The sequence below is a fragment of the Staurois parvus genome, unplaced genomic scaffold (genome assembly GCF_062004578.1).
Source record: "Staurois parvus isolate SC_StPar_1 unplaced genomic scaffold, SC_StPar_1.0 ptg001362l, whole genome shotgun sequence".
NCBI classification, from domain to species: domain Eukaryota; kingdom Metazoa; phylum Chordata; class Amphibia; order Anura; family Ranidae; genus Staurois; species Staurois parvus.
This window is the reverse complement of record NW_028319158.1, coordinates 121,444-146,813: the sequence shown is the minus strand read 5'-3', so window position 1 is coordinate 146,813 and position 25,370 is coordinate 121,444. Positions and strand designations below refer to the sequence as shown.

At 46.4% G+C, this 25,370-nt stretch overlaps 1 protein-coding gene across 2 annotated transcripts in view; it reads right to left on the bottom strand.

The window, feature by feature from the left end:
• The window catches only part of TDP1 (tyrosyl-DNA phosphodiesterase 1), a 207,973-nt gene that overhangs the window by 111,590 nt on the left and 71,013 nt on the right, over positions 1-25,370 (bottom strand). For both annotated transcript variants that reach the window (XR_016308296.1, XM_089661659.1), the window contains exon 13: positions 12,075-12,182. Coding sequence is in view for 1 of the 2 variants with exons in the window: in XM_089661659.1 (XP_089517785.1) it covers positions 12,075-12,182 (108 nt within the window). In the remaining variant the exon portion in view is untranslated. The remainder of the gene's footprint in view (positions 1-12,074; positions 12,183-25,370) is intronic.

The window sequence follows — 25,370 nt, the reverse complement described above, 5'->3', positions numbered from 1 at the left end:
TGCCGCGACGCGACGCGACGCAAACGCTCCCGTTAGAACAGCACCATGTGCTGTAATGTGCAGAATTGGCAAAGGCGTTCGGGAAGCGGTAAAAACGCTTACCAAACGCCTCTCTACCGCCTGCACACAAGGCTAGTGTGAACGTAGCCTTAACGTTGTAAACCTCAGACACTGAATATGAGCAAAGCATATCCTTCTATAGTGTGTACTTGTCTCAATCCAGAGCACTAGGTATCATTTCTGTCTGCTGCTTCCTTCCTCCGCTATCAGCATGAGTCACTTCTGACAAGTTTTCCTGACACCAAGAGAAAAATGGTGACAGGGGAGGGAGCTCCAGCAGATTGACAGCTTTAGCTCTGTTCCTGTGTACTGTGTGGAGGGGTGTGTGTCCCTTCCCTCCGATAAGCTCTCAGAACTCTCCTCACTGAGCTCTGCAGAGTGTAACTTCAGCTCTCCACCCTCTTTTTCTGAACTCTCAGACAAGCTTTATAAATTCAGCACTCTGAACGAATGTAGAGAAGAGAACTACTGCAGATGAACAGGTACAACTTATGTAGGAGGATCTGTTTCATTTCTGTGTATCAGCTGAGGCCATTCACTTCACTGGGTATATGGAAGGGTTTACAGCCACCTTAAGCCTTGCAGCACACGGCTCTTCAGTCTGAATCCCAACTAGGTCACTACCTGTGTAGAGTCTGCATGTTCTCCCTGTGCCTGTGTGGGTTTCCTCCAGGTATTTTGGCTTCCTCCCACACTCCAAAAACACGCTGCTAGATTAATTGGCTCCGGTCTAAACTGAACCTCGTCTGTGTATGTATTGTACGGATGTGAGTAAGGGACCTTATATTGTAAGCTTCTTGAGGGTTAGGGACTGATGTGAACATACAATATATATGTAAAGCGCTGTGTAAATTGTCAGCACTATACACTGTAATACCTGTAATAAATATACACAACAAAACACATCCGAGGGCTCCCAAACATCTAAACAAGACCCAAATCCAGTTACTAAATAATGCTGAAACCTCATAAAAGAAATTAAAAAAAACAAAAAAAAACTAAAAACTTTACCTTCCCTGAATGAGCCAAATCCTCCTTCGTTTGTGTCTCACACGCTCCCCCTCCTAGATACTGCAGCTCACAGTGAGATGGTTTCAGCAACAGAGAAAATGATATCAATCCAAAAAGATAATCTCATCCCACTGCAGCGGGAGCAGGCGTAGCGTACATGAGAGTGGAGACTCTGCTCTGAATTCAGGAGCAGTGCAGCATCGTTGTCACCCCACCACAGGAAGCTGCATTAGGTGGACTTAGGGCTCATGTACACTGAAGCTGCTAAACTGACATTCAGGAGCTGTTGACATTTTTTTTTTGGCAGCCCCTGAACTCTCCTTTATGGTTTCCTATGTGTCCGTGTACACATCGTCCTTTACAGGCAGCTAAGTTTACACCAGAATTGCGTTCAGGAGAAGAAGATTTTCCTGGCGTTTCATTGGCTGAAACCTGTTGACAAAATATGCAATCACAGCGTGGGTTGGCAGGATACACGCGTGCCAACAGACCCGGCACAAGCCACGTGACTGAGTCTATGTGTGCCTCCCCGCTGCAGTAAATGTACTGTCGTGGGATGGCAAGAGGTTAACACATTTCATATTAAAGCCCTGATGGGCAGCACAGTGGCTAAATGGTTAGCACTTCCGCCTCGTAGTAGTAGGGTGGTTGGTTCAAATCCCAACCACGGCACCACCTGCCTGGAGTTTGCATGTTCTCCCTGTGCCTGTGAAGGTTTCCTACAGGTACTCCAGTTTCTTTCTACACTCCAAAGACATGCTGGTAGGTGAATTGGCTCCTGTCTAAATTGTCCCTAGTGTGTGTATGTATGAATGTGAGTTAGGGACCTGAGATTGTACGCCCCTTGAGGGTTAGGGACCTTCGATTGTACGCCCCTTGAGGGTTAGGGACCTTCGATTGTACGCCCCTTGAGGGTTAGGGACCTTAGATTGTACGCCCCTTGAGGGTTAGGGACTTTAGATTGTACGCCCCTTGAGGGTTAGGGACCTTAGATTGTACGCCCCTTGAGGGTTAGGGACCTTAGATTGTACCCCCCTTGAGGGTTAGGGACCTTAGATTGTACGACCCTTGAGGGTTAGGGACCTTAGATTGTACACCCCTTGAGGGTTAGGGACTTTAGATTGTACGCCCCTTGAGGGTTCCGGACCTTAGATTGTACGCCCCTTGAGGGTTAGGGACCTTAGATTGTACGCCCCTTGAGGGTCAGGGACCTTAGATTGTACGCCCCTTGAGGGTTAGGGACCTTAGATTGTACGCCCCGTGAGGGTTAGGGACCTTAGATTGTACGCCCCTTGAGGGTTCGGGACCTTAGATTGTACGCCCCTTGAGGGTCAGGGACCTTAGATTGTACGCCCCTTGAGGGTTAGGGACCTTAGATTGTACGCCCCGTGAGGGTTAGGGACCTTAGATTGTACACCCCTTGAGGGTTCGGGACCTTAGATTGTACGCCCCTTGAGGGTTAGGGACCTTAGATTGTACGCCCCTTGAGGGTTAGGGACTGATGTGAATGTAATATATATATATATATAAATATATTATAACTATAATAAAATAAATGATGAAAAAGGAAAGGTCTTCACCCCCGAAACACGTTGACTGTTTAACCTCCCTAGTGGTCTGATGATGTCAGTATTTCTGTGCTCAAAGCGGTACATTGTTTTCAATGGAAATATGTTGTTTTTTTATTGTAGGCCTGTAATTCTTAAAAATAACTCACTGAAATCTGTCCGAACAAGAGTCTAGTAAACATCCCGGGGAGGATAAAATTTGAAACACGAAATCATAAATTATAATATAATAAATAATCATAAAAAAAATATAATAAATGTAATTCAATAATGTAATCCAACCAAAAACACTGAAATGTGAAATAGAGCGCCAAGTTGGCACATCGCTGAGCTCAGTCGCAGAATCGTTTTCAGTGTCTGATGAGGAATTTCCCCCACCAATCATTATCACTCAATTCTGCAAGTGGTTCTGATTTACTATCGCTGTTCTCTAGCCGGTCTAAAACTGCGTCTGACCTAAAGGGACGCTTTTTGGACGCCATGGACGTTTCTCAGTTTCCAGGCAGAAAGAACAGTAAAAATGCAGGCAGGGCGCCGGACAAAGCACTCGGGACAAAATGTATGTGAAATGGTTTGATACAGGAATGTTATACTATGTGATTTTAGTGTATTGAGTAAATTTCACATTTTTTAATTTACTGATGGTTCCGTCCCCCGTACCTCCCGACGCTCGCAGGGAACGGAACCCGGAAGACAGATCCCGGCATCGGCCGGAGGAGATGGCCGGGGACGCTGCAGGGGGGACATCGCAGGAGCGCAGGACAAGTGCTGGAGGGATCCCTGAGCAACGCTGCAGAGTATTCCCGAGTGTAGCTCGGGGGGGGTTACCGCTTCTGGTACTGAAACTTTACCCCGAGCTACACTCAAGAATACCGCCAGGGGGGTTAATGTGATCACATGATGAATTCACGAAGGCAACTTGGCATCATTTGGTCTGGAGCAGCTGTTGTGTTTTTAGGTTTTTATTGTGGTCTGTGCCCCCCACTGGGTACATAGTTACATAGTTAGTCTGGCTGAAAAAAGACAAAAGTCCATCCAGTTCAACCATAGAAAAAAAAAAAAAAAAAAAACACCCATAGCTGATCCAGAGGAAGGCAAAAAAACCCAGCAAGGCATGATCCAATTTTCTCCTGCAGGGGAAAAAAATTCCTTCCTGATCCCCCGAGAGGCAATCGGATATTCCCTGGATCAACTTTCCCTATAAATGTTCTATCCAGTTATATTCTGTGTATCCAAGAAAGAATCCAGGACTTTCCTACAGCAATCCACTGAGCCGGCCACAACCAACTCTGGAGGGAGTCGCCCTCTCTATTTTGTCCAGAAGACCACTGATATTAAGAACGAAACAGTTGTCACCAGATCACAAGCTGAAAGGAAATCTCACCTAGGCAGTCCGGATACAAGAGGAGTTACTGGCCTTGGATCAAAACCATGAGGCCCTAAAACTTGCCGCCAGACCCTGGAGCACACGGCAAGCAGAATGTAGAATTAGCGAGGAGCAGATTACAATGGTCCTTCTATAACAAAAGCTCAGCGGGGTGATGAGTTGTACTCTTCAGGTACAGGAACTGATTGATGGTCTTCTTCTTTGTCTCTGTTCTGTTTCATAAGTGAAACAAATAAACAAATCAATTACTTGTCTATAGAAAGCCATTGTTCAGAGGTGAAGGGCCTCCATCAATGGAAACGTGTTCCGTATAGACAGTATGGATCTATTATCTAGCCAGTAAAAAGCTTTTGTTGGTAGTAAAACTAGGTCACAAGGAAACATCCAGCTTCAGAAAACAATGCAACGCATGAAAATCAATCCGCTTTGTTGGAATGAGGGACTTAAAAATATACATCCGTCCTCTGAAAAACATAGGATGACATTAATGCCACGATAATTCATTGGTATTTTCTGAGCGACTGATCTGGAACAAGTATTAAGCCAGCAAAGTCTGTTTCTTGTTGCGGGTCACAACAGAGGATTGGGGTGACACCCAAGCAACTGGCATTTTCATCAGGAGATCAAGGGTTGCCTACAAATTCCTCTCCTGACATGTTTTCATCAACTTGTGACTGGATACCCAAAGCAAATATAATAGCATCAGTTAACTTGACCTATTATTAAACCCCGGACCCCGCATTCACTATATCTGGTCTCCCCGGACCCCGCATTCACTATATTCGCTCTCCCCGGACCCCGCATTCACTATATTCGCTCTCCCCGGACCCCGCATTCACTATATCCGCTCTCCCCGGACCCCGCATTCACTATATCCGCTCTCCCCGGACCCCGCATTCACTATATCCGGTCTCCCCGGACCCCGCATTCACTATATCCGCTCTCCCCGGACCCCGCATTCACTATATCCGCTCTCCCCGGACCCCGCATTCACTATATCCGCTCTCCCCGGACCCTGCATTCACTATATCCGCTCTCCCCGGACCCCGCATTCACTATATCTGGTCTCCCCGGACCCTGCATTCACTATATTCGCTCTCCCCGGACCCCGCATTCACTATATCTGGTCTCCCCGGACCCCGCATTCACTATATCCGCTCTCCCCGGACCCCGCATTCACTATATCCGCTCTCCCCGGACCCCGCATTCACTATATCCGGTCTCCCCGGACCCCGCATTCACTATATCCGCTCTCCCCGGACCCCGCATTCACTATATCTGGTCTCCCCGGACCCCGCATTCACTATATCCGGTCTCCCCGGACCCCGCATTCACTATATCCGCTCTCCCCGGACCCCGCATTCACTATATCCGCTCTCCCCGGACCCCGCATTCACTATATCCGCTCTCCCCGGACCCCGCATTCACTATATCCGCTCTCCCCGGACCCCGCATTCACTATATCCGCTCTCCCTGGACCCCGCATTCACTATATCCGCTCTCCCCGGACCCCGCATTCACTATATCCTGTCTCCCCGGACCCCGCATTCACTATATCCGCTCTCCCCGGACCCCGCATTCACTATATCCGCTCTCCCCGGACCCCGCATTCACTATATCCGCTCTCCCCGGACTCCGCATTCACTGTATCCGCTCTCCCCGGACCCCGCATTCACTATATCCGCTCTCCCCGGACCCCGCATTCACTATATCCGCTCTCCCTGGACCCCGCATTCACTGTATCCGCTCTCTCCGGACCCCGCATTCACTATATCTGCTCTCCCCGGACCCCGCATTCACTATATCCGCTCTCCCCGGACCCCGCATTCACTGTATCCGCTCTCTCCGGACCCCGCATTCACTATATCCGCTCTCCCTGGACCCTGCATTCACTATATCTGCTCTCCCCGGACCCCACATTCACTATATCCGGTCTCCCCGGACCCCGCATTCACTATAGCCGCTCTCCCCGGACCCCGCATTCACTATATCCGCTCTCCCCGGACCCCGCATTCACTATATCCGCTCTCCCCGGACCCGGCATTCACTATATCCGCTCTCCCCGGACCCGGCATTCACTATATTTGCTCTCCTACAGTACACAGAACATGGAAATGCAATTATTTTATTAAATATAAACTGCTAAATACCTTTTCTCAGTAGCAGTATATAGCACTCTTGTGACTTCTATCAGTGTCTGGGTGAGCACTGGTTAATCTTCTGGGAGGAGTTTTCATTCTCCTCTGACTGTCCTATGAGGCTGCATAACCCCTGACCTTTTGTCTGGATAGTGCTGATTTGCCCTGTGCTGATCATATGCACCCTCCCCTCCCCCCCCAAAAAAACAAAAAAACACTATCTAGAAATATTATTATTATACAGTGTTTATATAGCGCCAAAAGGTTTGCTCAGCGCTGTACATTAAAGTGGGGGGACAGAACATGAGACAAGACAGTAACACAGTAAATATGCACCAAAAAGAGCATGTGCACACTTGCCACTGCTAACTATGGCTGATGGATTGGGGACAATAAAAGAAGGGGAGAAGACAGGATCAAACAGCCTTTTTACACAATGCAGAGGATTAACCCCTTAGGTTCCACAGTACATATAACAAGCATGCTTTACTGCATCTACAGACTGTTGTGGGTTTAGTAACATTAACTCTATGACTGATCTACCTACCTTTAATAAGTATTCTATTTCCAAGGACATAAAAGGCTTTTTTGCTACACTTTTTTTTTTTTTAAATAAAACCTTATTTTTATTATAAACTGACAAATGTGCAAAAAAAGTAAAATGATTTTTACATTTTAAAAACTTTGTAAAACAATGTATCATTTTTAAATGCTGTAATTGTATATGACATTTACAGTATTAAAACAGTTGAACATTCATTGACAAAATAAGCTTTCAGATGGCACCGCAACTTACAAACGACTACGTCATAAGCCGCAGTGCACAGGGGTGTATTAGGTTTTGTGCTGCCCTAGGCAACACAAAAATCGGACGCTCCCCCCCCCCCCCCCCTTCCCGGTGGAGAGAGCCTGACACCGACCGACACCAGACCCCTTCCCGGTGGAGAGAGCCTGACACCGACCAACACCAGACCCCTTCCCGGTGGAGAGAGCCTGACACCGACCAACACCAGACCCCTTCCCGGTGGAGAGAGCCTGACACCGACCGACACCAGACCCCTTCCCGGTGGAGAGAGCCTGACACCGACCAACACCAGACCCCTTCCCGGTGGAGTGAGCCTGACACCGACCAACACCAGACCCCTTCCCGGTGGAGAGAGCCTGACACCCCTTTCCCCCCACGGAGAGAGAGCCTGACACCGGCCGACACCAGACCCCTTCCCGGTGGAGAGAGCCTGACACCCCCTTCCCCCAGGGAGAAAGCCTGACAGTGACCAACAACACCCCTGCCCCACCCCCACCCGAGAGAGCCTTCCACTAATACCCTCCCCACCGGCGACAGAGAGAAAGACAGACACTCACCTTTACAGCTCTGGACATCCTCAGGATGCATCCACCATCAAGCAGCCCACAGTCTCTCTCAGATCCCACCTGGTCCCCATGCTGCATATGTCTCTTCTTTCGGAGGGGCAGTGATGCCCCCATAAAAAATGCCGCCCTAGGAAAATGCCTTGTTTGCCTTGTGGTAAATACCCTCCTGAAGGCTTATTTTGTCTGCAGACTGAAAGCCGATTTTATTTTCCCAGCACGTGCCGTAATGCACGCCATAGCTGACATATTGATTAGTGACTACATGATTGTGAACCACTCCAGGGGCGGACTGACCATTCGAGCACTCGGGCACTGCCTGAGGGCTCAGGGTCAGTAGGGGGCCCCATGAGATGCCCCTGATACCTATCATTGGCTTTTTCATTGGCTTTTTTGGATGTGGGCGAGGACACAGGGGCCCCGTAATCCCTTATTGCCCGGGGGCCCCATGACTTGTCAGTCCGCCCCTGAACCACTCTAATAGCTCTGCAGTCAGCAGTGGGGTCCCCTGCGGTCAGTAACAAGGAGCCAGCACAAAGTGTTGACTGTTGCCTCTCAATGGTCTGTCAACATAACTTCAGCATGGGATGCGGTGCTGGGGGATGGGAAAATACAGAATTTAGCAGAGAAGGGGTTACAAGGGGTGGGAGAGATCACTCACTAAAATGAAAAAGAAAGAAAGGAAGAAAGGGAAAATGATTTCTTCCAGGTACGGCAAGCTCCTTTCAAAAGCCAAAGAACAAAACAGAGGGGGGGCTGAGAACTAAGCAATGAGAAGGAAATCGTGCTTCACAGTTCTAAATAAATGCTTAGAATAGGAATGGCTCTGTCAGGCGGCAGAAAATTGTAACATTCCTTTACAGCGGGGGTCTCCAAACTTTCTAAACAAAGGACCACTTTACTGTCCTTCAGACTTTAGGGGGGACCGAAGTGAGAGTAGAACATGTCTTGGCATGAGTGGTAATAAATAATGCCCTTTCTTTGGTATTTGGTATATATTTGGTATAGAGAGGAATGGTGCCAGTGGCTGGAACAGTGCCATGTTGTTAGTGTCAGTGGGAGGAATAGTGTCCCATCATTGGTGTCAGTGGGAGGAATAGCGCCCCATCATTGGTGTCAGTGGGAGGAATAGCGCCCCATCATTGGTGTCAGTGGGAGGAATAGTGCCCCATCATTGGTATCAGTGGGAGGAATAGTGCCCCATCATTGGTATCAGTGGGAGGAATAGTGCCCCATCATTGGTGTCACTGGGAGGAATAGTGCCCCATCATTGGTGTCACTGGGAGGAATAGTGCCCCATCATTGGTGTCACTGGGAGGAATAGTGCCCCATCATTGGTGTCACTGGGAGGAATAGTGCCCCATCATTGGTGTCACTGGGAGGAATAGTGCCCCATCATTGGTGTCACTGGGAGGAATAGTGCCCCATCATTGGTGTCACTGGGAGGAATAGTGCCCCATCATTGGTATCAGTGCGAGGAATAGTGCCCCATCATTGGTGTCAGTGGGAGGAATAGTGCCCCATCATTGGTGTCAGCGGGCGGAATAGTGCCCCCATCATTGGTGTCAGTGGGAGGAATAGTGCCCCATCATTGGTGTCAGTGGGAGGAATAGTGCCCCATCATTGGTGTCAGTGGGAGGAATAGTGCCTCACCATTGTTCTCAGTGGGCGGAATAGTACCCCATCATTGGTGTCAGTGGGAGGAATAGCGCCTCATTGTTGGTGTCAGTGGGAGGCATAGAGCCTCATTGTTGGTGTCAGTGGGAGGCATAGAGCCCCATTGTTGGTATCAGTGGAATAGTGCCCCATTGTTGGAGTCAGTGGCAGGAATAATGCCCCTTTGTTGGTATCAGCAGGAGGAATAGTGCCCCATTATTGGTGTCAATGGGAGGAATAGTGCCCCCTTGTTGCAGACAGTGGCAGGAATTATGCCCCTTTGTTGGTGTCAGTGGGAGGAATAGTACCCTGAGGTCTGGATAAAGGCTAGCAAAGGGCATCATCCAAACCCCAGGCTGCAGTTTGGAGACCACTGCTTTACACTAGAAATGACATCTAAGAATTCATACATTTGAGCTGGAAGATGTGTTAAACGTTTAATACCTTTCCAATGGCTGTATGCATAAATGCAGCAGCACAGAGTTGGGCCCTTCTTCTGTAATTCCACATAAAAATGTTACAGCCAGAGTCTCTGTTTTGTGACAGCAGCGCAGTCAATTGCACACCCCCAGCACTGTAAATACACCGTCACTGACAGCTCATGGTCATATGCTGATGATCAGGAGCCAGTAGGATGGGCTCCTGATCATTGTGACAGCCAATCACAGTGATCACATGATCAGGAAGCCCATGACTCCAGAATTTAGAACTCCTAAAAGGCTGGCGGGGTGCGTGAACTATTACTGACAAGTTATTTTGGGGGTCCAGATACCTCTCCACACTGCATAGCTGGGTCAGAAATCTCACTTAACCCCAAAGCAGTTATGCAGTGCAGATAGGTCACCAACCTGCCTCAGCCTGTAAGTGAACAATGCAGTTCAGCGATGAGCACTTTTCTGTACTTTTAACTCTTGTCAGCATGTTTCCTGTGTTAGACAAAAAGCATTTTAGTCTAAGCCCCTGGGGTGGGTCGAAATGCGTCGGAGGTGTGGTCTCAGGTAGAGGCCGTTCCTCAGTTCAGCACACACCGAGCTCTCGATGTGCAGCGCCTTTACATTGCACTCTTTGGAATGCTGTCTGGATGAACATTTTTGATGCCAGGACCCCTTCAAAGTAGTGGATCACCCGAGCAGCTTTGCTGGTCCCCTGGAGCGGAGCTCTAAGAAAGCTGAAAGCATTCTAAAATGAAATGGAATCTGATTGGCTTAAAGTCCTGCTCCCTCCTGCCGTACTGCAGGATTACAGAAAAATTCAGGTACATGTATATATATATAAAAAACAAAACACAGCATACAGTGACAGTATCATTTTTCAGAAGAGCTCCACCATTCATCACTAAAAATGACATTTGGGAGGCTCCAGTCAGTGACTGCCTAGGCTAAGCTGATGTCATCAGTCTGCTGCAGGCATTTCCTCAGTCTCCCCTCCCCCAGTTATCAAACTGCAACATTGTATCTTTGTAGGAAGTCACAAGGTGAGAGGCTGAAGCAGGGGCTGATCTGTGTCAACCATTTGTGAACATGTGAGCCATGAACTGCACAGACACCAGGATTTATATAATTTTGTCCTCTCCAAGTCAGTATCTCAGTCCAGGCTGTAGAAAGTGACCCACACTAATACCTGAAAAAAGATGGCTCCATTTTTCTATAGAAAAAAACCTGATAAAGGCATTTTCAGGGAGTACAGTAATCTTTGTTGGTAGGTAATCAATACCTGGAAGTTTTACACTGACTTACTTTGCATGCATGTCCTTAAAGCGGAGCTCCACCCAAAAGGGGAAGTTCAGCTTTAAGGACTGCTCCCCTGCTCCCCATTAAGGACTGGCACCTTTGGGGGGTGGGGGGAGCGGATACCCGAATTTGACAGTTACCCGTTCCCACTTCCGGTCCGATCGCCTAGGCAATCAGATGTGGAAGGTGAGCTCCCTCCCTGTAGTCTTTTAGGACACGTGACAGGTCCCAGAAGACTACAGGACCATTCAGGAAGCGCAGCGCTACTCGCGCATGCGCAGTGGGCACCCAGCTGTGAAGCCGCAAGCTGTCACAGCCGGGTGCCCACACTGAAGATGCCGGCCTCCTGGAATACAGGATGGCCAATGAAACGGGCTGCGGGGGACACTGTGAAGCCACAAGCTGTCACAGCCGGGTGCCCACACTGAAGATGTCGGCCTCCTGGAATACAGGACGGCCGGTGAAACGGGCTGCGGGGGACACTGTGAAGCCACAAGCTATCACAGCCAGGTGCCCACACTGAAGATGTCGGCCTCCTGGAATACAGGACGGGCAATGAAACGGGCGGCGGGGGACACTGTGAAGCCGCAAGCTGTCACAGCCAGTTGCCCACACTGAAGATGTCGGCCTCCTGGAATACAGGTCGGCCAATGAATCGGGCTGCGGGGGACACTGTGAAGCCGCAAGCTGTCACAGCCGGGTGCCCACACTGAAGATGTCGGCCTCCTGGAATACAGGACGGGCAATGAAACGGGCGGCAGGGGACACACCACAGGACAGAGGGACAGGTAAGTGGCTGTTTTTTAATAGCCAGCAGCTACTGTTTTTGTAGCTGCTGACTTTTATTTTTTGACAGGTGAGTGGAGCTCCGCTTTAACATGAAATATATCAGATGACAGGTCCTCTTTAAGTGGGTTCATCTCATTTCAGCAATTGTACTGCAGCCCTGAAGCACCCGGAGATTTCTGCGTACGCTCCGTGATTTGTTTCGATAAAAAAGAACAACAAGCAGTAACATCCACAAATGCGTGAACGCGGCCAGGCTGCACCTGCAGCATAGACAGGCGGCGGATCTATTTATAGGATATACGGACGACCTCATTGGTTTACAATAATGACATCATTTGTTCAGTTAGAGGACCTCGGCGCTTTGTACCTTGTCACAAGGAACCAGGCCAGCTCCTGGTAGTCTGGCGACAGACGCATGTAGGTCTTGATGTGAGGCATGGCTCTGCTGCGTCCCGATGTCTCTGCTTTCCACTTGCTGGGAAGAAAATAAAATCTGGGTGTCAGCGAGGTCCAAAGTCATAACACCCCCCCCCCCCCCCAGAACACAAAACCTCATCATACATTTGACTGCCAATGTTGTCATGCTGGTATTAACCCCTCGCCTACTGGGCACTTCTACCCCCTTATGTACCAGGCCAATTTTCAGCTTTCAGCGCTGCCGCACTTTGATTGACAATTGCGCGGTCATGCAACATTGTACCCATATGAAATTTTGATCATTTTTTTCTCACAAATAGAGCTTTCTTTTGGTGGTATTTAATCGCCACTGGGCGCTTTACTTTTTGTGCTATAAATAAAAAAGTTGCAAAAAATTTGAAAAAAAAAAAAGTTTCTTTGTTTCTATTATAAAATTTTTCAAACAGGTATTTTTTCTCCTTCACTGATGTGCGTTGATGAGGCAGCACTGATGGGCACTGATAGGCGGCACTGATGGGCACTGATAGGCAGCACTAAAGGGCACTGATAGGCAGCACTAATGAGGTGTCACGGATAGGCGGCACTGATAGGTGACACTGATGATGGGTACTGATAGACGGCACTGACTGGCATCACTGCTGGGCACTGACTGGCACAACCCCTGGGCACTGACTGGTGGGCACTGACTGGTGGCACTGACTGGCGGCACTGCTGGGCTGCACTGGTGGGCGGCACTGGTGGGCACAGGTAGGTGGCACTTCTGGGCACAGGTAGGTGGCACTGCAGAGCACAGGTGAGCGGAACTTGCGGGCGGCACTGCTGGGCACCGATCATCAGTGCCCTGATGATCGGTGCCGATCCCCGCTCTGACAACTGCCGGTTCTCGGCAGTACTTTCCTCACGATCTGACAGCGTGAGGAAAGTGCAGCCGAGAACCGGCACTTGCATTTCCCTCTGATCAGCGTGTCATTGGACACCGCTGATCACGTGGTAAAAGGCCGCTGTGATTGGCCTTTTACCACATCACATGATCAGCTGTGTCTATAGGACACAGCGATCACGAAGATCGCCGGGTGCGCGCCCCCTGGGGCACGCAGGAGAGCGCGTTCTGGGAGGACGTCATATGACGTCCACCCAGAACTGGCCGGCCGCAGTGCAGCCGTCATTCGGCTATCTGCGGTCGGCTACTAGTTAATATGAGGATCTTATGCAGGTCATAGACGGGTCGTTCATCGGCCGAATTTCACGCCGTTAGTGGAGCAATGTCATCAGCCGTTTTTCGCGGATCTTCTCGTTTTTTTTTTAATCGGTCATGCTGGAAAATCCACAAAAAACTGCCTTTTTTCATGAGCATCCATGGCAGCAGCAACCGATTTTTCGTTTATCGATTTTCGACAATTCGGCCGATAAAAGGCCCGTCTATGGCCAGCCTTAACCCCTTCAAGATGAGGGTAAAACAAATCCTAACGCCTGAGCAACTTTGACATGTACTGCAAAGCGAAACAAAAATGAGAAGCGCACCAACCTTGCGCATTACCTCAGTAACCAAAATGTATTAAATACAAAATGATACAAACAGCAGAATAATTCAGGAAGTCCTCAGAGGAACTTGAAAGGTAGGAAGCCTGCGCCAGTCCCATCATAGGGGAGACACTCAGAGTACATCTGACGCGTTTCGAAGGGCATCCCTTCTTCATCCGGGTTGAAGATGATGGGACTCGCGCAGGCTTCCTACCTTTCAAGTTCCTCTGAGGACTTACCTGCCTGAATTATTTCGCTGTTTGTATCATTTTGTATTTAATACATTTTGGTTACTGAGGTAATGCGCAAGGTTGGGGCGCTTCTCATTTTTGTTTCGCTTTGCAGTATTGGTCGGGCTTCCCCAGCCTTGTTTGGTGCTGCACGCCTCTATATGCGCTGGTGGTCGAATTTTCCAGTTCTGGTTCCATCCATTCGCCACCCGCCTGGGTCTCAGAGCGCAGGAGAGTTTGTTTCTGCTTTATCAACTTTGACATGTGTTGGTAAAACTGTACATATCATCACAACTACTTAGTGTATCCAGATGGATTATATCGCATTATTTTCAGACAAGTTGGGTTTTCATTTACTGGTAAAAAGCAGGGTGGATAAAAATCAATGATTTTTAAAAAAAAAAAAAAAAAAAAAAAAAAAATCAGATTTTTTTTATTTAAATTGGATTTTTTTTATTTAAATTGGATTTTTGTAAATAAAATGCTTATTGAGAAAAATATATTACCATCCAAAGGTTATTCCATCATGAAATAAAGATTCGTTTTTTAATTACCATATTTTTCGCTCCATAAGACGCACTTTTTTCCCCCCAAAAAAGGGGGGGAAATGTCAGTGCGTCTTATGGAGCGAATGTAAAGCGGCCGGTCCGGTATTTCTGCCGCCATCATGTCAATATACCGGGTCGGCCGCTCAGCTGTTCTCTCCTGCAGGGCCTTACCTGTTCCTCGCTCCAGCGCTGCACAGTCTTCCTGCGCCTGCTTCTGTGACAGCCGGGTGCCCACTGCGCATGCGCGAGAAGCGCTGCGGTTTGTGAATGGTGCGGTGTCTTCTGGGACACAACACAGGTCCCAGAAGGCTCCAGGCCATTCACAAAGCGCAGCGCTTCTCGCGCATGCGCAGTGGGCACCTGGCTGTCACAGAAGCAGGCGCAGGAAGAAGAGGGAAGGACAACACCGCGGAAGTGGGAGCGGGTACCTGTCAAATTCAGGTACCCGCTCCCCCTCCCTCCCCAAAGGTCTGCAGTCTCTGGTCATCCCCTGCACTGTCTGCAGTCTCTGGTCATCCCCTGCACTGTCTGCAGTCTCTGGTCATCTGTACTGTGTCCCTGGTATTTTCCCTGTGCTATGTCCGCAGTCTCTGGTCATCTCCTGTACCGTGTCCGCAGTCTCTGGTCATCTCCTGTACCGTGTCCGCAGTCTCTGGGCATCTCCTGTACTGTCCGCAGTCTCTGGGCATCTCCTGTACTGTCCGCAGTCTCTGGGCATCTCCTGTACTGTCCGCAGTCTCTGGGCATCTCCTGTACTGTCCGCAGTCTCTGGTCATCTCCTGTACTGTGTCCGCAGTCTCTGGTCATCCCTTGTACTGTGTCCGCAGTCTCTGGTCATCCCCTGTACTGTGTCCGCAGTCTCTGGTCATCCCCTGTACTGTGTCCGCAGTCTCTGGTCATCCCCTGTACTGTGTCCGCAGTCTCTGGTCATCCCCTGTACTGTGTCCGCAGTCTCTGGTCATCCCCTGTACTGTGTCCGCAGTCTCTGGTCATCTCCTGTACTGTGTCCGCAGTCTCTGGTCATCTCCTGTACTGTGTCCGCAGTCTCTGGTCATCTCCTGTACTGTGTCCGCAGTCTCTGGTCATCTCCTGTACTGTGTCCGCAGTCTCTGGTCATCTCCTGTACTGTGTCCGCAGTCTCTGGTCATCTCCTGTACTGTGTCCGCAGTCTCTGGTCATCTCCTGTACTGTGTCCGCAGTCTCTGGTCATCTCCTGTACTGTGTCCGCAGTCTCTGGTCATCTCCTGTACTGTGTCCGCAGTCTCTGGTCATCTCCTGTACTGTGTCCGCAGTCTCTGGTCATCTCCTGTACTGTGTCCGCAGTCTCTGGTCATCTCCTGTACTGTCTACAGTCTCTGGTCATCTCCTGTACTGTGTCCGCAGTCTCTGGTCATCTCCTGTACTGTGTCCGCAGTCTCTGGTCATCTCCTGTACTGTGTCCGCAGTCTCTGGTCATCTCCTGTACTGTGTCCGCAGTCTCTGGTCATCTCCTGTACTGTGTCCGCAGTCTCTGGTCATCTCCTGTACTGTGTCCGCAGTCTCTGGTCATCTCCTGTGCTGTCTGCAGTCTCTGGTCATCTCCTGTGCTGTCTGCAGTCTCTGGTCATCTCCTGTGCTGTCTGCAGTCTCTGGTCATCTCCTGTACTGTGTCCGCAGTCTCTGGTCATCTCCTGTACTGTGTCCGCAGTCTCTGGTCATCTCCTGTACTGTCTACAGTCTCTGGTCATCTCCTGTACTGTGTCCGCAGTCTCTGGTCATCTCCTGTACTGTGTCCGCAGTCTCTGGTCATCTCCTGTACTGTGTCCGCAGTCTCTGGTCATCTCCTGTACTGTGTCCGCAGTCTCTGGTCATCTCCTGTACTGTGTCCGCAGTCTCTGGTCATCTCCTGTACTGTGTCCGCAGTCTCTGGTCATCTCCTGTACTATGTCTGCAGTCTCTGGTCATCTCCTGTACTGTGTCCGCAGTCTCTGGTCATCTCCTGTACTGTGTCCGCAGTCTCTGGTCATCTCCTGTACTGTGTCCGCAGTCTCTGGTCATCTCCTGTGCTGTCTGCAGTCTCTGGTCATCTCCTGTGCTGTCTGCAGTCTCTGGTCATCTCCTGTACTGTGTCTGCAGTCCATTGGTTCAGAATATTTTTTTTTTGTTGTTTTTTGCCTCTAAAACCTAGGTGCGTCTTATGGAGCGAAAAATACGGTATGTAGAATAAGGCTGTATATGTTTAATTGTTTTGGTAAATAAATCCCATGACTCCATTCACAATGTCGCTCTCCAGAGGTTTCTGTAAGATTATTGGGCAGTTTCTCTGCCTACAAGATATTATCACAGATGTTGGTTTACTTTTGCAATTCTCAAAACTGAATTTGACTCAGCGGAGATCACATGCCTCTTCTTCACAGCAGCGCGAGGAGGGAGGGGCCGACAGCGCGAGGAGGGGGGGGCCGACAGCGCGAGGAGGGGGGGGGGCCGACAGAGCGAGGAGGGGGGGGCCGACAGCGCGAGGAGGGACGGGGCCGACAGCGCGAGGAGGACGGGGCCGACAGCGCGAGGAGGACGGGGCCGACAGCGCGAGGAGGACGGGGCCGACAGCGCGAGGAGGACGGGGCCGACAGCGCGAGGAGGACGGGGCCGACAGCGCGAGGAGGACGGGGCCGACAGCGCGAGGAGGACGGGGCCGACAGCGCGAGGAGGACGGGGCCGACAGCGCGAGGAGGAAGGGGCCGACAGCGCGAGGAGGAAGGGGCCGACAGCGCGAGGAGGAAGGGGCCGACAGCGCGAGGAGGACGGGGCCGACAGCGCGAGGAGGACGGGGCCGACAGCGCGAGGAGGACGGGGCCGACAGCGCGAGGAGGACGGGGCCGACAGCGCGAGGAGGACGGGGCCGACAGCGCGAGGAGGGAGGGGCCGACAGCGCGAGGAGGGAGGGGCCGACAGCGCGAGGAGGACGGGGCCGACAGCGCGAGGAGGGAGGGGCCGACAGCGCGAGGAGGGAGGGGCCGACAGCGCGAGGAGGGAGGGGCCGACAGCGCGAGGAGGGAGGGGCCGACAGCACGAGGAGGGAGGGGCCGACAGCGCGAGGAGGGAGGGGCCGACAGCGCGAGGAGGGAGGGGCCGACAGCGCGAGGAGGAGGGGCCGACAGCGCGAGGAGGAGGGGCCGACAGCGCGAGGAGGAAGGGCCGACAGCGCGAGGAGGAAGGGCTGACAGTGCGAGGAGGAAGGGCTGACAGTGCGAGGAGGAAGGGCTGACAGTGTGAGGAGGAAGGGGCTGACAGTCTAAGTTTCTTAAAATATATATATTTCGTTTAGCCAAATTAGATAACAAACATGGATGTTTAAGCGAATACCATATGCTGGAATGTTGTTGTTTCAGATGAATAAATCTATTTACATTGTTATTATTAAGGTAATGATTATTTTTCTCCTTCCGAAGTACAACAGAAAAGTTGGCCAAATATGAATGATTAACCTATTAAACTGGGGATAAAAAAACTAATATGAAAAGTTGTTATTCTAAAAATCTTCATCTACTTGTATATTAAAGTTATACCAGCAAGAATTAGTCTTTATGTAGAAAACTAGGATTTACATCCAGCCTGACTGACTAGTGATTTAAATCAAATCCACCCTGGTAAAAAGTAATGGATACATCCTATTTTTTTGTATTATACAAAACCCGCCCAAAAAACTAATTTTTTAAGCTGTACATTTCTTGCCGTTAATGTATATTATATAGGGCGCTTGTTGGAGCCCAACCTCTGTAGCTGTAGGAAAAAGGTGCCAGATGGATATCAGGGATGGATGGATGGATGGGAGCAGTAACACTGAGGCAGCTCTTCTTAGAGTGGAAGCAAGGCTCTAATGCAGTAACAAGAAAAAGAGAGGAAGGCGCCTCTAAGTGCAGTACTGACAATTTATTCAGTAAACAATGGATACATTGCACTTACAAGATAAACCGTTAAAAAGGCTCATCGTGTGGTAATTAGATCCAGGTGGGACATCCAGCCATCCAGCAGTAAACTATTGCAGGCTATAGATGGGTCGAAAATCGGCCGATTTTTCGGCCGAAAATAAAATCGGCCGATTTTCGGATCGTTAGTGGGCGATTTGGTCGGCCGTTTTTCGGTATTTTTTTTTTCCGGTAAAGTTGGAAAAAAATCGGCCGATTTTGCCGATCGGCCGATTTTCGCGGCAATTAGTGGGCAAATCGGCCGATTTTTTACCGATAAAAAATCTGCGCATGAGCAGTGACCTGCAAGAGGAAGACAAAAAGAAGAAAAAGAAGAAGAGGAAGACGATGAAGAAGAGGATGAAGAAGAAGAGGATGAAGAAGAAGAGGATGAGGATGAAGAAGAAGAGGATGAGGATGAAGAAGAAGAGGATGAGGATGATGATGAAGAAGAGGATGAGGATGATGATGAAGAAGAGGATGAGGATGAGGAAGAAGAAGAGGATGAGGAAGAAGAGGAGGATGAGGATGAAGAAGAAGATGAAGAAGAGGAGGATGAGGATGAAGAAGAAGATGAAGAAGAGGAGGATGAGGATGAAGAAGAAGATGAAGAAGAGGATGAGGATGAAGAAGAAGAGGATGAGGATGAAGAAGAAGAGGATGAGGATGAAGAAGAAGAGGATGAGGATGAAGAAGAAGAGGATGAGGATGAAGAAGAGGATGAGGATGAAGAGGAGGATGAGGATGAAGAAGAAGAGGAGGATGAGGATGATGAAGAAGAAGAATAGGATGAGGATGAAGAAGAAGAAGAAGAAGAGGATGAGGATGAAGAAGAAGAGGATGAGGATGAAGAAGAAGAGGATGAGGATGATGATGATGAAGAAGAAGAGGATGCGGATGATGAAGAAGAATAGGATGAGGATGAAGAAGAAGAAGAAGAAGAGGATGAGGATGAAGAAGAAGAGGATGAGGATGAAGAAGAAGAGGATGAGGATGAAGAAGAAGAGGATGAGGATGAAGAAGAAGAAGAGGATGAGGATGAAGAAGAAGAAGATGAGGATGAAGAAGAAGAAGTAGGATGAAAATAAGAAGAATTCCAGTCCAGCATAAAGTGTCTCTGCAGAGAGCTCCGCTATTTCTGACAGTTCTCTGACAGTTCCTTGACATTTACAGCGGTTGAAACATTGTATCTATTTGTTTCCGAATAAAAACATCTGTATCCTAAATGGAAACAAATAGATACATTGTTGCAACTTCTATAAATGTCAAGGAACTGTCAGAGAACTGTCAAAGAAATAGCAGAGCTCTCTGCAGGGACACTTTTTGCCGGCTCTAGACGGGTAGAAAATCGGCCGATTTTTTTTTACCATTGATGGTAACGTCGGCCACTTGAACAACCGATTTTTCGTTTTTTAAAAGAAAAATCTGCAGTTTTTCTCCCCATCTATGGCCTGCATATGCCTATAGGATCAGGAAGTAGAGACCAGGATGTGCCTGTGCATCAAAAATGAAGCTTGGAGAGCAGGGGCGGACTGACAACTCATGGGGCCCCTGGGCAATAGGGGATCATGGGGCCCCTGTGTCCTTGCCCAAACTCAAAAAACCCTATGAAAAAGGTACCAGGGGCATCTCCTGGGGCCCCCTACTGACCCCGGGCCCTCGGGCAGTGCCCAAGTTTCCAAACGGTCAGTCCGCCCCTGTTGGAGAGCAGAGTCAGATGTAGCAGGTGAAGGGGGCGGTAATGCATTTCGGCGCATGCTCAATAGGCTCCTTCTTCAGACCTAAGCCTTTTTAACCATTTATCTTGTAAGTGCAAATTTTCCATTGTTTACTGAATAAATTGTCAATACTGCACTTAGAGGCGCCTTCCTCTCTTTCTCTTGTTACTACATTTCTTGCTGTTACCTACCATCAAAGAACAACCCAAAATCAATAAATATATTGGTGGAGCGCTAAATTATCATAAACATAAAAACAATTAAATATTCATAAAATAAAAACTGTTGTAAAAATTGTTGTGATGAGATCCTACAGGGATCTGAAGCATAATACTGTGTACCACATAAATGGAGACTATTGTGAACTTGGTCCTAAGTTGGACCCAATGTATGATGAAATAAAATAATAAACTCCCCAATCCCAAAAATCAGGGTGATGAACATATACCGAATGTATACACAGTGAATCCCAAAGGCGGGATCATCATAAAAAAGCCCATATAAAGCGCAGGGGGAATGCTGTTTTATATATGTCATTTATTGTTTGTACCCGTAGTAGAGCCCAGAAACAAAAGTGTGTTTTGATTTTTTTTTTTTTTTATCCTACCTAAAACACACCATGATTATAAATTAAAAATGATCTTTTCTAAACCTACGTAAAATATAACGCCCCTGACGTTGGCTCTAAACATGACCTTTGACCCTGACCTAGACCAAACCCTGATTTAGCACATTTATCTTTATGTTTAATTATTATCATTTTTTTTTTGCACAACTTTTTGTTTATAAATTTTCCTCTAGCAAGGAGAGAAAGATATAATGTATTCTATAGTGTATCCTACAAGAAAGGAACAAGCGAGCGCACGGTAGAATATAAAGCAGCTATCATGAAAAGGATAAACCCCTATATCCTCAAATGGGAATAAAATGTAAAATGCAGAGCTGTGTAATACAAGGAAATAAATACATAAATAAATGAACAAATAAGGTGACAAAAGTGACCAAAACAGAAGTGACACACATATGATTAAGCGCTTAACGTGAACAATATTCCATAAAGCATCTCGCCAAGCAATAGCGAGAATGGTGATTATAAATGTATATAAATATATATATAAAAGTGACAATGGTGAATAGCCCAGCATAAATATAATGCAAGAAAAATTCTAAAAGAAAAAACAACCAAAAAAGTCCAAGTGACTCTGTGCTAGGGGATTGCTGTATGAATGCACTCACCAGAAGCGCATATACAATGCGCATAATATTGTACCCAACTCCTCCGCGGTAGGTGTGATTATAATATGGACGCAGGAAAATGACTCGCATAAACAAGCCACAACAGGAGTGCTAATAGTGTAGTATTTTATTAAAAAGTAAAAGTCAAAACATCCACGTGGATACTACCATCAAACATGAAGATGGCAGCAAATACTCACAAAAATAGTCGCCGGCCCTCCATGTGGACTGGGCAGCGTGACGTCAGTACAGCAGGCTCCTCCCTGACAACATGCATGCACACGAAACGCGTCACAGGGGATCCTGCCGTACTGACGTCACGTCGCCGAGTCCGCATGGAGGGCCGGCGGCCATTTTTGTGAATAAACAAGCACTCCTGTTGTGGTTTGTTTATGCGAGCCAATTTCCTTACGGTGGAACACATCGTTTTTGGCATCGTGTTGACTTGTTTGATCTATGGTGGAGAGGAACCATTTGAGCCATCCCTGTGTGCTGTGAGAGGCCAGTGGTGGTGTTTTGGTGTCTTCTCTGTATGCTGTAAGAAGCCAGTGGAGTTCCTTTCCTGCGTCCATATTATAATCACACCTACCGCGGAGGAGTTGGGTACAATATTATGCACATTGTATATGCGGTTCTGGTGAGTGCATTCATACAGCAATCCCCTAGCACAGAGTCACTTGGACGGATTTGTCACGGAACATATTTGGACTTTTTTGGTTGTTTTTTCTTTTATAATTTTTCTTGCATTATATTTATGCTGGACTATTCACCATTGTCACTTTTATATATATTTATAATCACCGTTCTCGCTATTGCTTGGCGAGACACTTTATGGAATATTGTTCATGTTAAGCGCTTAATCACTTCCGTTTTGGTCACTTTTGTCACCTTATTTGTTCATTTATTTATGTATTTATTTCCTTATATTATACAGCTCTGCATTTTACATTTTTTATAGTGTATCCTGTCTGTATACAATGTAATATATAAAGTATACTGTCTGTATACAATGTATTCTATAATGTATCCTGTCTGCATACAATGTGATATATAAAGTATCCTGTCTGTATACAATGTAATATGTAATGTATCCTGTCTGTATACAATGTATTCTATAATGTATCCTGTCTGTATACAATGTATATTATAATGTATCCTGTGTATACATTGTATTCTATAATATATCCTGTCTGTATACAATGTATTCTATAATGTATCCTGTCTGTATACAATGTATTCTATAATGTATCCTGTCTGTATACAATGTATTCTATAATGTATCCTGTCTGCATACAATGTGATATATAAAGTATCCTGTCTGTATACAATGTATTCTATAATGTATCCTGTCTGCATACAATGTGATATATAAAGTATCCTGTCTGTATACAATGTATATTATAATGTATCCTGTGTATACATTGTATTCTATAATATATCCTAGATGTATCTAATGTATTCTATAATGTATCACCTGTGTATACCATGTATTGTAGAATATCTCCGGTGTGTATACAATGTATTGTATAAGGTATCCCGTGTGTATACATTGTATTCTATAATGTATCTAATATGTATCAAATGTATTCTATAATGTCTCCTCTATGTATACAATGTATTATATAATGTATCCTGTATGTATACAATGTATCGTATAATGTGTCCTGTATGTATACAATGTATTATATAATGGATCCTGTATATATACAATTTATTGTATAATGTATCCTGTGTGTATACAATGTATTCTATAATGTCTCCTGTATGTATACAATGTATTCTATAATGTCTCCTGTATGTATACAATGTATTCTATAATGTCTCCTGTATGTATACAATGTATTCTATAATGTATCGTGTGTATACAATGTATTCTATAATGTATCATGTGTATACAATGTATTCTATAATGTATCCCGTGTGTATACAATGTATTCTATAATATATCCTAGATGTATCTAATGTATCATATAATGTATCCCGTGTGTATACAATGTATTCTATAATGTATCCCATGTGTATACAATGTATTCTAAAATATATCCTAGATGTATCTAATGTATCATATAATGTATCCCGTGTGTATACAATGTATTCTATAATGTATGCCATGTGTATACAATGTATTCTAGAATGTATCCCATGTATTCTATAATGTATCGCATGTGCATACCATGTATTGTATAATATCTCCCGTGTGTATACAATGTATTGTCTAAGGTATCCCATGTGTGTACATTGTATTCTATAATGTATCTTATATGTATCAAATGTATCCTATAATGTATCCCGTGTGTATATACAATGTATTGTATAATGTCTCCTGTATGTATACAATGTATTATATAATGTCTCCTGTATGTATACAATGTATTATATAATGTATCCTGTGTGTATACAATGTATTCTATAATGTATCCCGTGTGTATGCAATGTATTCTATAATGTATCATGTATGTATACAATGTATTCTATAATGTATCCTGTGTGTATACAATGTATTCTATAATGTATCATGTATGTATACAATGTGTTCTATAATGTATCCTGTGTGTATACAATGTATTCTATAATGTATCATGTGTGTATACAATGTATTCTATAATGTATCATGTATGTATACAATGTATTCTATAATGTATCCTGTGTGTATACAATGTATTGTATAAGGTATCCCATGTGTATACAATGTATTCTATAGTGTATCTTATATATATCAAATGTATCCTATAATGTATCCTGTGTGTATACAATATATTATTTAACCACTTGCGAACTGCCTACCCACAGGGTAACCTGTGCAGGGAAAGCAATGTATTGGGACATTCCAGATGTTAACCCTTTCCCAGCAAGTGTCATTAGTACAATGACAGTGTATATTAGCACTGATCACTTTATTAGTGTCACTAAAGATGTCAGTGGCAGTTAGTCAGTTCCCCCCGTCAGTGTTAGTTATTTTCAGTCCCATTGTAAGTCGTTGATTACCGCCATCACTAGTATATAAAAAAAAGAATTCCAGTATACGGTATATACCACAGTTTGTAGAATCTATAACCTTCAAGCAAACCAATTAATATACACTTATTTTTTTTTTCATCAAAGACATGTAGCAGAATACATTTAGGCCAAAGTTTATGAAGAAATTTGATTTTTTAAATGTTTGACTGGATATGTTTTATAGCAGAAAGTAAAAAACATTGTTTTTTTCAAAATGTTCTGTCTTTTTATATTTATATTACAAAATGTAAAAAAACAAGTAGTGATCAAATACTAGCAAAAGAAAGCTCTATTTGTGTGAAAAAAAAATGATATAAATGTCATTTGGGTGCAGCGTTGCATGACCATGCCATGACCAGTTAAAGTAGTGCAGTGCCGTACAGCCAAAAAATGGCCTGGTCATGAAGGGGGGAAAGTCTTCTGCAGCTTAAGTGGTTCATGTATCCTGTCTGTATACAATGTATAATTTTCTCCTTTCAAGAGAAAACAAAAACACAGGGGTGGGCTATCACAGTAATCACAGTGATGGCCAATCACAAGCTATCACAGTGTTCAGGTCCTCCAGATTCCTTGTCATTAGTATGAGAGCCGGAGCTGTATGTAATGGGGTAATCTCTGTGCTGGGAGTGCGCGGTGTAGTACAATCCCAGCACAAACACAGTACTGCATATTGTATATACCACCCTATGGATAGACTGCCTTCCGTGAGGCCACATATATGTGTACATTCGGTGAGAATGAGTAAAGGGGGTCCAAAATCATAAAAACATGCACAGAAAAAAAACCTTATAATCAGTTTAAAAGATAAGTTCACCTTTGTAATAAAATAATAAATGCATGTCTTTTTGCAGGTAAAAAATGTGCATTTATTTATTTATTTTTTAACCGTCTTCCGCCCGCCATATAAGGAAATGACGGACGCAAGGCGGTTCTTTCGTTCTGGGAGGACGTCATGTACACTGATCATCAGGGCACTGATCAGTGTGCCCTGATGATCAGTGTAGCCCCATCAGTGCCGCCTGTCAGTGTCCATCAATGCCACCTGTTAGTGC